The sequence below is a fragment of the Nyctibius grandis genome, chromosome 2, assembly GCF_013368605.1.
Source record: "Nyctibius grandis isolate bNycGra1 chromosome 2, bNycGra1.pri, whole genome shotgun sequence".
Lineage (NCBI taxonomy): Eukaryota > Metazoa > Chordata > Aves > Nyctibiiformes > Nyctibiidae > Nyctibius > Nyctibius grandis.
This window is the reverse complement of record NC_090659.1, coordinates 115,561,046-115,572,282: the sequence shown is the minus strand read 5'-3', so window position 1 is coordinate 115,572,282 and position 11,237 is coordinate 115,561,046. Positions and strand designations below refer to the sequence as shown.

At 43.9% G+C, this 11,237-nt stretch overlaps 1 protein-coding gene across 1 annotated transcript; it reads right to left on the bottom strand.

Moving 5' to 3' along the window:
- Window positions 1-408: 408 nt before the first annotated feature.
- On the bottom strand, window positions 409-10,400 carry LOC137660470 (transmembrane 4 L6 family member 1-like). The gene is made up of 4 exons (XM_068395335.1): window positions 10,230-10,400; window positions 5,934-5,999; window positions 1,388-1,533; window positions 409-610 (listed from the first exon to the last, which is right to left on the bottom strand). The coding sequence occupies exons 1-4, from the start codon at window positions 10,398-10,400 to the stop codon at window positions 409-411; spliced, it is 585 nt and encodes a 194-aa protein (XP_068251436.1).
- Between the last annotated feature and the right edge of the window lie 837 nt (window positions 10,401-11,237).

Genomic DNA, 11,237 nt, shown 5'->3' with positions numbered 1-11,237 from the left:
TACTGCAAATGTCTTGTACAATGAAAATAAACAGTGTGGTGGTTTTCTTCCATTTTGTAAAATGACATTTTTACTACTGTTGACCAACTAAAAACACTTCTACTTCTTATCTCTCTCACTTACAGATGCTGGGGGGTCATTACACTTTATCAAAAAGGGTTCTTGAATAGGAACACAATCATGCAACTATGTCAATACATCACACTGCCCTGCTGGGTTGAAATATCTGAGGATGGAGTTGTCCCTGACTACAATGTGAGGGAGAGAGAGACAGTGTGCAAATGCATCGGTACTGCCTCAGCTCCCCGGAGGAGCTCATTCAGGGGCTGTGCAGATCTCTCTGATCATGTACCATTCCCAGACCCTGAAAACTAAAAGCAATAAGAACATAAAGCACTCTGATACCTTTTACTGCATACCAACCTTTCTTTTCCTCATACATGTGCCACATATGAAGCCAGTAAGTCCACTGATGACTTGAATAAAACAAAGAATAGCTTCAATCACACCAATAGCCAGGAGAATAGAGAAAAGGACGATATTCCAAAGGATGATGTTTTCAGGTTCTTTGCAAATGCTCCATGTTGTCTGGTTGAACAAATAATTGTCTCTGTGATACAGAAAAATAATTGGCAATGTATTAGAAAATAAAAATTTGAGAATGCTTTCTGTGTTTTCTGGCATTACATTTTCTGAACTTGATTGCACCAAGTGAGTCTCAAGTTCTACTATAATTGGTAAAAGCTGGTGATTTTCTTCAGAATTGCTTTTGCAGAGCTGCAGTTGGTGACTAGGAAAGAGAGCCACATCAGTACTTTGTTGCATGCGCAAGAATCTCTCTTTTGTTTTATGCCAGTGTTAATAACTAAAGGGAAAAGTCCCTAATAGTTTTTAAATGTGTCTCCATATTCTCCATTCCTGCTGTGCTATCTCAGCCCAGTCCATCTATTATCTCTAGCTTTGGCTCGAAGAGCATAGTTGCCAAGGCTGACTTTAAAGAGTCAGAAAACATTTTTGCTTTGCTTTGCAGAAGTAGGCAGAGTAGACTCAATTCATGATGATTTAACAGATTAATGTGGTGTACTTATCAAACATTTCCTTTTGACTCCGGTGGGAGTCACAGCTCAGCAGCCTTTTGAAAGCGTGCTGCAACTTGCACAAGGAGCTGCTGACAAGCACAACAGAAGAAACTCAGGCAGTTTGTCCAAAGATGATCCTTGGTCAAAGAGATGACCAGCTGGAATGTGCTGGCTCAGAGAAATGTGATTTATTCGTAGGTCAGGTGGACCATCAGTTCACTTTGGAAAAATTCAAATTTGCTATAAAAAGGTGTGTGTAGGGGGTATTAGGGAAAGCAAAGTTAGAGGAGCTTGTAAGTCATACTCACTCCAGAGTGTCATTCCTGAAAGGGTAGAGGTATTCTCCATCACCCGTGTCACACAGAGGGCCCCCAATCAGCCCCAATGAGGAGATGACCGCACAATACACTCCTCCTGCAAATCCCAGCACAGCCAGGACCACTGACAGCAGCATCTGAAAGAGAAAAGACCTTCAACATCACATGCACAGATGCATTGAGTAGCATGGAAATCTTACTCTGAATGGAAAGGAAACGATCTTTATCTGTTTCTTACTATATGCTGAAACTTGTAATAATAGTATGATATTTGTGGGAATAAAAAATAGTTGACTTTTTTCTGACTAGTGCAGCTATCCTAGATGTGAAGGGATTTCAGACTGTATTTGTTTTGTTTTTAAAAGTGGGTAAGGCCAGAGCTTTAATTATAGAGTTTTACATTTGACCAATCAATTACGAAAAATCTGGTGGTCTTCTTTCAAAAGCCAATATGAAGCCACTACTGGCTTGATGTGGTCCATATCATGTGCCTTGGCATTTCCACCTCTTCACCAAGAGCACCTTTCTCAGCCCTTGGTACCAACAGAAACTAGCAAGCAACTACTGAACCAGGTATGAAGGCAACAGGAGATGCATTAGTTGTTTTTGCTAATTGATGAGGAATGCAAAAGAGCCTTTCTTATTGCTGCTTTCCTTCATTTTGCAACAGTAAGACATGTGGTTACCACTGCACATGTTGAGAAATATAATTGTGCTGCATGTGGCAACAAACCAGCGATGACTTCAAATTATATTTAATGCACCTGTACGTTTTACGTTGGCCACTCTCACAGAAACGTTACCTTTGCTCTGTTTTGGGGTAGTTTTCCATTAATGGATGGAATGTATCTGGTTGCTGTTTGTATATAGAAACAAGAATCTCAGGCGGGTGCTCTGGTGGTGATCTAGGACAGGCTTCCCACTAGTCTTGTTAAGAGTCCCTGCCTGTGGTTGTTCACAACTCTGCCAAGAAGGAGAAATGGAAACTCTGGAGCAGACTGACAGAGCCAGGGGAAGACCCGGACTAGGGGCAAGGCAGCAAGACTGCATCAGAGTCAGGGCAGAGGCATGGCTGAGGAAGCACATGGGAAACACTCCCATCCATGACTTAGGTTTGAAGCCAAATACCTCTGGCAACATTTCCCTGTTGCCAGCAAATACCAGTGAAATCTAATATCCCACGAGGAAGGTAGAAACCTTCTCCTGATGCCAGCTGCTCCACAGAACACTGCATTGCAAAGTCAAATGGAAATATCCACCATCCACGTTGCAGATTTGTGACGTAGTCTTGAAAACTATTCACTATCTAAACGTGTTCAGACTGGTGAATGCAGTTCATTGAAATTAGTTTCCTATGGTGTTGGCCTGTTCTTTATCTCTTGCAAAGGTCTAGCTGATTATTTTCACTAATTTTCTTTTAACGGTTTCACTGCTTTATCCTTCTCACAATTGGATTGTCTCTGGTGAGCTGATGACTTCTAGCATTCACTCTTTAAGCATTTGCATCAGCTGCTTTGGTGAAGTTACCAAGTTCCTCCTGTCCCATGCCCTGTTTCTTATTTCATGCACATTTCTTTCTTCTCTGTTTCTTTCTCTGGAGGTGGGGTTTTTTTTTGTGGCATTAATATCCTGTCTGGTTTTCCAGATATCTTTGCTTATCCACATTTATTTGTCTGGAAAGCTGCTATAGCTATTCTTATTCTACTAGTAACTCTTAAGGAAGGCTTTGAGAGAAATACTGGAGTATGTTTGCTGATGCAATGACAGCAGCTGTATTTTGGGGGGCCATTTTTCCTCATTGTGCCAGTGCGGTGGATGCTTTCAGATGTGCGCACACTAAGCTGCAAGACACAGAAGATTTCTAAATCTGTTACTTTCCAAAATCATTACTCCATAATGCAAGGACAAGAAGCCATTTAGGTATGTCTGCAGGTAAAAATTTAAAATGTATTAATGAAAAAACTTACTCAATGCAGCACATAATCACTGTGAACTGGAGAATGCAATAAGGTGAATAAAAGGATGAGAAATTTAGTAATTATTATTACTGTTGTTGATACTTCAGCAGTGTGTAAAGGCTGTGATGAACTCTGAAACTATGAAACCAGGGATTACATAAAATATAGTAGGATAGAGTCCCTACCCTGAGGAAAATGGTTATGTTCTGATTGAATAATAACTCTGATCAGTATTACTTCTTTAGCCTTTTCTTTTTTCCTATGAAAAGCAATTCTGAGTATTCAGTGTAAATTATAATTTTATACCTAAGAACCCCAAAGAAGAAAGGTGGACAAACTAACCTTTGGTACAGAGGTTCCTGCTAGCAGGTAGAAGTTAATGGACAAGACACCAAGAGCTGGGGACCCCACATAACCCCCCTGGCAAGGAGCTCTGGCACCTTGGGAAGCCACTGACATCATGCATGTTTGAATCAGTCCCAGCGCTCCTCTGCTTTCCATCGCCTGGTGATTCACACCATACCCAGCCTTGGGTATACAGCTCATACAGTCAGGCCATCTGAGAAACCCTGCTGTGGGTGTGCATTTCCTCCCACTATGCCCAAAGCAGTTTCCCTGATGTTTCTTCTGAAGAAGCACATCATTAGCCTCCAGATCTCCCTGCAATACTCATCTCTTTTTGCATGCTTGGAAATCACTCTTCCCCAGGAGCTGTGCAGAGGAAATGGTTATTTTTATTGACATTCATAGCAACTTGCTCTTTGTTCATGTCCTTGTCTCATCTCTACATTGAACCACATTCTGTTTAAACCATAGAGTGACTTGTAGAACTCCACCCCTCTCCACCTCAAAGAGATGGGCAATTCTCACAGTCCCAGAAGACAGCATTTTCAAAGATATACTGTCTTCAACGAGCCTGTTCTCTACTTTGGTTTGAGTATCTTCACCACCTGGCCATCAGCTAGCTCTCTTTATACAAACATTGTAGCGCATAATCAAACTACTTTCTCAACAATGTCTGTTGTATTCCTCTATAACAGAAAATAAGGAAGAGGAGGAGCAGCTTGTAGGTAATTGATCGGTGATGGAAAGATGCAGACAGGATACCTGGCATCCATGCGCTGCTGTTAGGAATGGCTCAGACCGTGAAAGGGTGATGGAGGGGAGTGGAGGAGCATGGGGGCCTGTGGATGTGGGTTGCCAGATGGCACTGTGCTACTATCTGCATCCATAGGCTGGAGGAGTGAACCCAGCCAGTCTGGGGAAGTTTGACTCTTGGCTCTGTAACATTTAGTGCTGGGATGAAGGATGGAGAAGGGAGCCCTGAGATGTTGTGTGAACTGAGCCCGGTTCAGCTGAATTTTCCCTTGTGACTTACCACATTCAGCAGAGCATGGGAACACTCACAGTATGGCTGTTTTTCACCATGACTTTCTACATCACTCGAAACCAGGAGAAGCAGCTGGCTCAGGCACTGCGTTTGGGGTGTCTAGGCTCGCATCCCAGCTCTGCAACTGGCTTACTTGGCCATCGTTAACATCCTCTTTGCGCATGTGACATTTGGAAAAATCAATGTAATGATGTGTCCCTTGGGATGTACTCACTGACATCCTAATGAAGAATGTTGTTTTGGTATAATGGCTAACGAATTAACTTAAGTAAAACATCTTGAAGAGGTAAAGATCTTCTCGTAGATCAAACTAAAAATTAATGGAAGAAACACACTTTATTGTATGGAATCTCTCATTCCAAGTTTCTTCTGGGAAGGATGCAGACTAAAAAATGTTTCTAAGTCAGTTTATTCTTGGTAACAATGATAGCCATGTAGAAGCCCATGCCCAGGGCTTGAGGATTAATGGAGATGCCTGTATAACATGTTGCTTTATAATATTCTTAATTATCAAACAAGAAAGTCTCTCTGATCTCTGGATGACAGAAAGTGCAAATTGTATTTTCACTTTTCATGTGCATAACGCTTGGGCAAATGTGTGTTATGGGTCAAAGCCTTCTATGCAGACCAGCCTCCAGGAAGCAGCTCTGGCTCCTTAGTGCCAGTAGCAGCAGCTCAAGATTTTAGCATGGGCCTGCAATGTAGGGCACCTATCTACCCCTGCAGAGGTAAGCAGGGATGAACCTGTGGAAAAGCAAATTGCCACAGAAGAGTATGGAGGAAACAGGACCAAGTGAAAGCAGAAGGAACAGGCAGCCTTCTCAACCTTTAGGATTCCCCTGAGGAGGAGGAAGCTGGAGCCATGCTTTACTTTATGTGGGTTCAAGTAAAGTAGCTTTGTCCTCCTCTGCCCTCGGCGATGTGGCTAAATGCTCCAGCACCTGCCCTGGATGAGTATGATTTCCATCATATCAGTGGCTGCGATACTGTAACATTCTTGTTGGATAACTGAGCTCTCAGCCCCAGCCCAGGGACGCTGTAGATCAAGCTCCTCTTCCGCATTTCCCTGACATGGATGTTGATGGTGGTGTGATGGTTTGTCATTGTATGTTTCCACCTGCTGAGCAGCCATTTAAGAGCTATTGTGCAAACCCTATAGTGCCATTTCAACACATAAATATCCACTTACCCCACATCTGTTAGCGCAACATCCTGCTCCGCCTGCTCCCAGCATCATGAATGCCGGCAAAATAACCTGTGAGAAAAGCACAAGCTGAATTCGTGTGCAGTACTTCTACTGGGGTGGTTTTTAAAGTCTGGGGGACATCGTGTCCCTCAAATGAAAACCAACTTCTGCCTCTTCTCTGGGGGTTATACCTGCTTAGACGTCGATGCTTGCTGAAGAGTAACTCAGGAAGAAGCGTGGGATTACAGCTAGAGCTGGCTGGCCAGTTTCTGGTACAGTAATTCTGATTGCTGAAGCTATACTGCTTCTTTTCAGCAGGGTTTTGTTGGTTTTTTCAAGAAACAGATGTGTCAGTTTTGAGAAAATGGAATTTCTGCTCAGAAAAGATGTGTCACTGGAGTAAGAATTATGTCAGTTTAAAACTTCTGAGCATCCTGCTCTGGATTATAATTGGGAAATCAGTCTTAAACTTCCTGAAACACATCTGACTCTGGTTCTTTGTGCTAAGCTTCTGGAAAACCTACAAAATGGACTTCACTCAACAGGAAACTCCCCAGTTCACATCAGCTTTCTCCATGGTAATTATCAGGTGGAGCTGGGCTGATACAATGAAGTCAGTAACCGTCTGTGTCTCAGGATATAATGCCACCTTACAGAGGCACTCTGGAGATAGGAGAAGCTGCATTTAGGTTGGTAGCTAGAGGGCAAGAAAGCTTTTGTGGGTCTAGCTGTGCAGCCAGAGCACTCCTGCTGCCTTGGCTCTGCCCACCACTGCTTGTGTAGGCATCTCAAAGAGCAGTGCAAGAAAATGAGTGTTTGAGAAAGTAGAAAATGGTCCCTATAAAGTTAATGAAAGAAGGAGAATCCCACAAACAAACAAGGTAAAAGCTGTAAAAAAGCCTGACTAGATGGTGGAGAGAGATTGTCCCATGTAGGGCAGGAAGAGCAGAATGCCCATGGTGAATGAAGCCTGGGGAATTTATGTGTGTAGTGTGAATATCTCTGTTAGACTGCGTAGGACAGTGTTATGAAACCTGCTTAGATTTGCAGGCCCCTAAATATTTTTTAAAGGATTTGCTCTCGGTTGCCTTTTATGCACACCCCCGAGGCAGCCTCCAGCAACAGCAGTGGTTGCTGGACCACAGCTGGAGGCCTGGAGATGTAGAGCATCGAGGTTAGAAAGATATTCCTCTTCCTGGAAAAAAGTCAGCTCTTAAATAATCACAGGTGATCCCCAAGGCAGCCTCAGACCCAGTGTGCCACTGTCTGGCACTCGGAAGGAGAGATAATACCTCTGCCCATCGAACCAATACTCCCTTTACTCCAGGGCTGGCTGTCTTCTTTCAAGGTTTCCCATCTAAGCTGCAAAGACCTCTGTGTCATTTATTAGCCTGGCTCAGGATGAAGAATTTGCTTGTCAGCTTTCTTTTTTTTGCAGTGCCTGATCATAAACACCTGCCTTCTGACATGGGAATGAGAATTTGCTAGATTTGGCTGTTGTCAGTAAAATGAGGGCTGTGTGTGAGCAGTCAAGCTCAGTCAAGCATTTCCCAGTGTTGCACATAGGCTTTCCATCAGGAAAGATGTTACTATGACACATGGAGCCAGTCTTCCTCTCTTTACACCCTAAACTTTTGAAATAAGGAAATGGAGAAGTTTTCACGTCATATAAATTTCCATTACAGAAGCAGCAGAGAAGGAGGAAAGGGTGGGGCTGGTTGCTCAGCCAAAGGGTGCCCTGATGATCTAGGTATCAGTCTACAGGTGAAGTTCCCAGGTGGAGGCAAGTTTTCTGGCTCATAGAGCTAGGCTAGGCTGTTATGAAGTTTCCCCCACAGTCCAGGCCGTGGAGGCTATGTCCTGGTTACAGGGAGATTCTCCAAGATCAGGCAACATGTTGGTCTGACTTCCCTGAGTTTCCTTTGGGGAGAAGCTGGGTGCATGGGGGAACACATTGCAGCCTGGTCTGTCCTCACTGTGGAGTCAGCATATGGACCAGGCTCCAGTCATGGGGCATTCTGCCCCTTGCTTAGCTCCCTAGGAGGCCCAGAAGCCAGTCTTCATTCTTCTGCACTTCCAGCACCTGGAAAATGGAGCTGATGATAATGCTTTCTTTCCTCTTCTCTTCACCTGTGGGCATTTGTCATGTTATTTTCTGGAAAAAATGTACACTCAACAGCATTGTTTGTGGATCAATAATTACTCCTAATGCTGTGTTTTGAAGGTCAATGCAAATTTTTCTTCCCCTCTCACTTGCTGTTCTCTTTTTTGATGTACGTGGTGCTGGCCACAGGCAAGTCTGTGTGGAAGCCTTAAAAGAAGGCACGTTTTCAATAAGCCTGTGACGCTCTCATGTCTAACATCTGCCTTTCCTTTCATGGAACGCCAATAACTCCTGGGCTTGCAGTGATACGAATTTTCCACAGGTCTCTCATGTAGTTCCACTTCTTCCTTTAGGCTTCCTTCCCCGTTCAAGCTCAGCATGAGTAATAGGCCCAAGTGGTAGCTGGAAGAAGAAGTAGGCAAGCTGCTGGTGGAGAATAATTTATTGAATGATCTTATACTGGAGAAACTGGCTGCTCATGGCTTAGACGGGCCCATGCTTCGCTGGGTAAAAAACTGTCTGGATGGCCGAGACCAAAGAGTTGTGGTTAATGGAGTTAAATCCAGACGGCAGCTGGTCACAAGGGGTATTGCCCAGGGCTCAGTACTGGGACCAGTCCAGGTCACCAAGAAGGCCTACAGAATCCTGGCTTGTATCAGAAATAGTGTGGCCAGCAGGACTAGGGAAGTGATCGTCCCCCTGTACTCGGCCGCACCTCGAATACTGTGTTCAGTTTTGGGCCCCTCACTACAAGAAAGACAATGAGGTGCTGGAGTGAGTCCAGAGAAGGGCAACGAAGCTGGTGAAGGGTCTGGAGAACAAGTGTTATGAGGAGCGGCTGAGGGAACTGGAGTTGTTTAGTCTGGAGAAAAGGAGGCTGAGGGGAGACCTTATCGCTCTCTACAAGTACCTGAAAGGAGGTTGTAGTGAGGTGGGTGTCGGTCTCTTCTCCCAGGTAACAAGCGATAGAACGAGAGGAAACAGCGTCAAGTTGTGCCAGAGGAGGTTTAGATTGGATATCAGGAAAAATTTCTTCACTGAAAGGGTTGTCAGGCATTGGAAGAGGCTGCCCAGGGAAGTGGTACAGTCACCATCCCTGGAGGTATTTAAAAGACGATGTAGATGTGGTGCTTAGGGACATGGTTTAGTGGTGGACTTGGCAGTGCTGGGTTAATGGTTGGACTTGATGATCTTAAAGGTCCTTTCCAACCAAAATGATTCTATGATTCTATGATACCATGTTTCTCCTTTGGGAAATATGAGTCTGAACCACATCCATTGTAGCTTTTCCATAGACTTAAGTGATAGCTGCATCATAGCCTGACTGTGAATAAGATTTGCTTTTTCCTAAGTTAATTATTCTTAAGCATTATTTTTTTTGGTGCTCAGGTAGCCAGCTCTGTGCCAGTTTACCATCTGCCTAGGCTGTGTAACAGCCAGTACTTGTCATATGTGTGTTACTCGCTTGGCTTTTTATCTGCACCTGGGTGGATAATTGAAAGAGTGTAAAGGGAGCAAGCTTTCTAACGAACAGGAAAGATCAGTATTCCCAAACATGTTCCCTTCTAGTTATGGCTATTCACATAAAAGCAATCTTCCCTGAGTGGTGGAATGGAGAACTGATTATAGAAGAGCACGTACAAACCAGATCAAACCCAAAAGGAGGTAGGTGCATGCGTGGGAACACAGGAGACATTTGGGATTTAAGCCATTTGCGTCTCCTCATTCATTGAGTGTTGGCTGGGTCTCTAACAAACACCTACTGAAACATGTTTCAATTTTGACCTTAATGTTTTTTGTTAATTATGTGACCATAAAATCAGTTAGAGGAGTAATGAGGTGGTGCAGACAAATACTGAAAACTCACCACCTTCAGCTGAGCTTAGGACCTCAACTTTGCTTTGACTCATGGAGGATGAATGCCCATGTCACCCTTCTCCACAGTCAGTCCTATTGCTTCCTCCTGACTTGATGTCCTGATATTTATTTCAGGAATACCTTGTATTCCTGTGATTAGGGACTTTTTCAGTCTTGAATGCACTTTCTCAGTCCTGTACTCAACTTCCCAGTTAAGCTGCTCACGTGTTTATGCAAAACACATTTCTATGACTTCTTTTCTTAACAGAGGTTTTCTTAGCCCTGAATTTAGAACAAAACAAAACCGATAAGAAACAGTAGCAACAGTTCTCTCTTACCAGTATCCCAGCTCCCACAATGCCATGGAAAAACCAGACCAGATCGGTTATCTCGCTGAGCTGCAGAACTTGTCCGTTGGGGAAGTACAGGAGGATGTTGGAGACTATGGCACATGCTGCCAGCGGGAACAGGGTGATCCCAATGCACTTCGAACACTTCCCCGTGCACATGGTAGCTCTCTGCTGAGGAAAGACGCAGGGAGGTTTGGGTTACTGCAGCACAGGGAGTTTTGGGTTACTGCAGCACAGGGAGCACAGGATTTCAGCAGTTTTCTTCTTTAATGAATGAAGAATCAGTTTTGAAGCAAGAAATGTTCCAGTTAAGACTTACACAGATAATCCTGTTCTACAGAGCCTGTTCCCTTCAGAGACTTTATTTAAAATGGAATTATTAAAAACTGGAATACTTAGTTGAATTTATTTAAAATTGCCAGGACTAAACATGTGTTGGTATGAAATGAATGGAAAGTTTCATTTTAGTTGTTCGTGGACAATTTTCTGTCCATTGAGAATATCAGCAACAAAACCATGGCTGCACAAACTGATATCCCGTCTGGCAGACTTCATGGTGGGGCTAAGACCTTGGGTGGAAAGGGAGGTGCATGTACTGGGTTGTCTGGGAACACTGTCTTGGGCAGCTGATTTGAAATCTCCTGCACTGAAGGTCTAGCAGAGCAGGAAATGACTGCCGGGAATGCCATAGAATTGTTGAACCCTGCCTTGGCGCTGGAGCAGACGAGGGACCCTCACCAGGGACCCTACCAGCTGTGTTTTCTCTATTTCAGTCAAAAATACACTGTCAGCAAGAATTGGGGAAACTTTCATTACCATTTCCTATGACGAGCTTATTCTGCAGATAAGGGTGGATAAGACTGTGAGTTTATGGGGCTGTTTGGCACCCACCCTAAAATATCTGAAAAACTGGAAGCATGTCTAATCTTATGGGTGTTTGCTATGGGCAGATCACAAAGCCATCCCACCTCATTTTCAGAGATCTGCCATAACATG

Bases quoted from the DNA above. Each gene is read 5' to 3' on its own strand.
- LOC137660470 (XM_068395335.1), bottom strand. From the start codon at position 10,400: ATGTGCACGGGGAAGTGTTCGAAGTGCATTGGGATCACCCTGTTCCCG. The intron at 6,000-10,229 runs GTAAGAGAGAAC...CTTTTCTCACAG, and splicing joins TTGTGGGAGCTGGGATACTG to GTTATTTTGCCGGCATTCAT. The intron at 611-1,387 runs GTGAGTATGACT...TCTGTATCACAG, and splicing joins TTCAGGAATGACACTCTGGA to AGACAATTATTTGTTCAACC.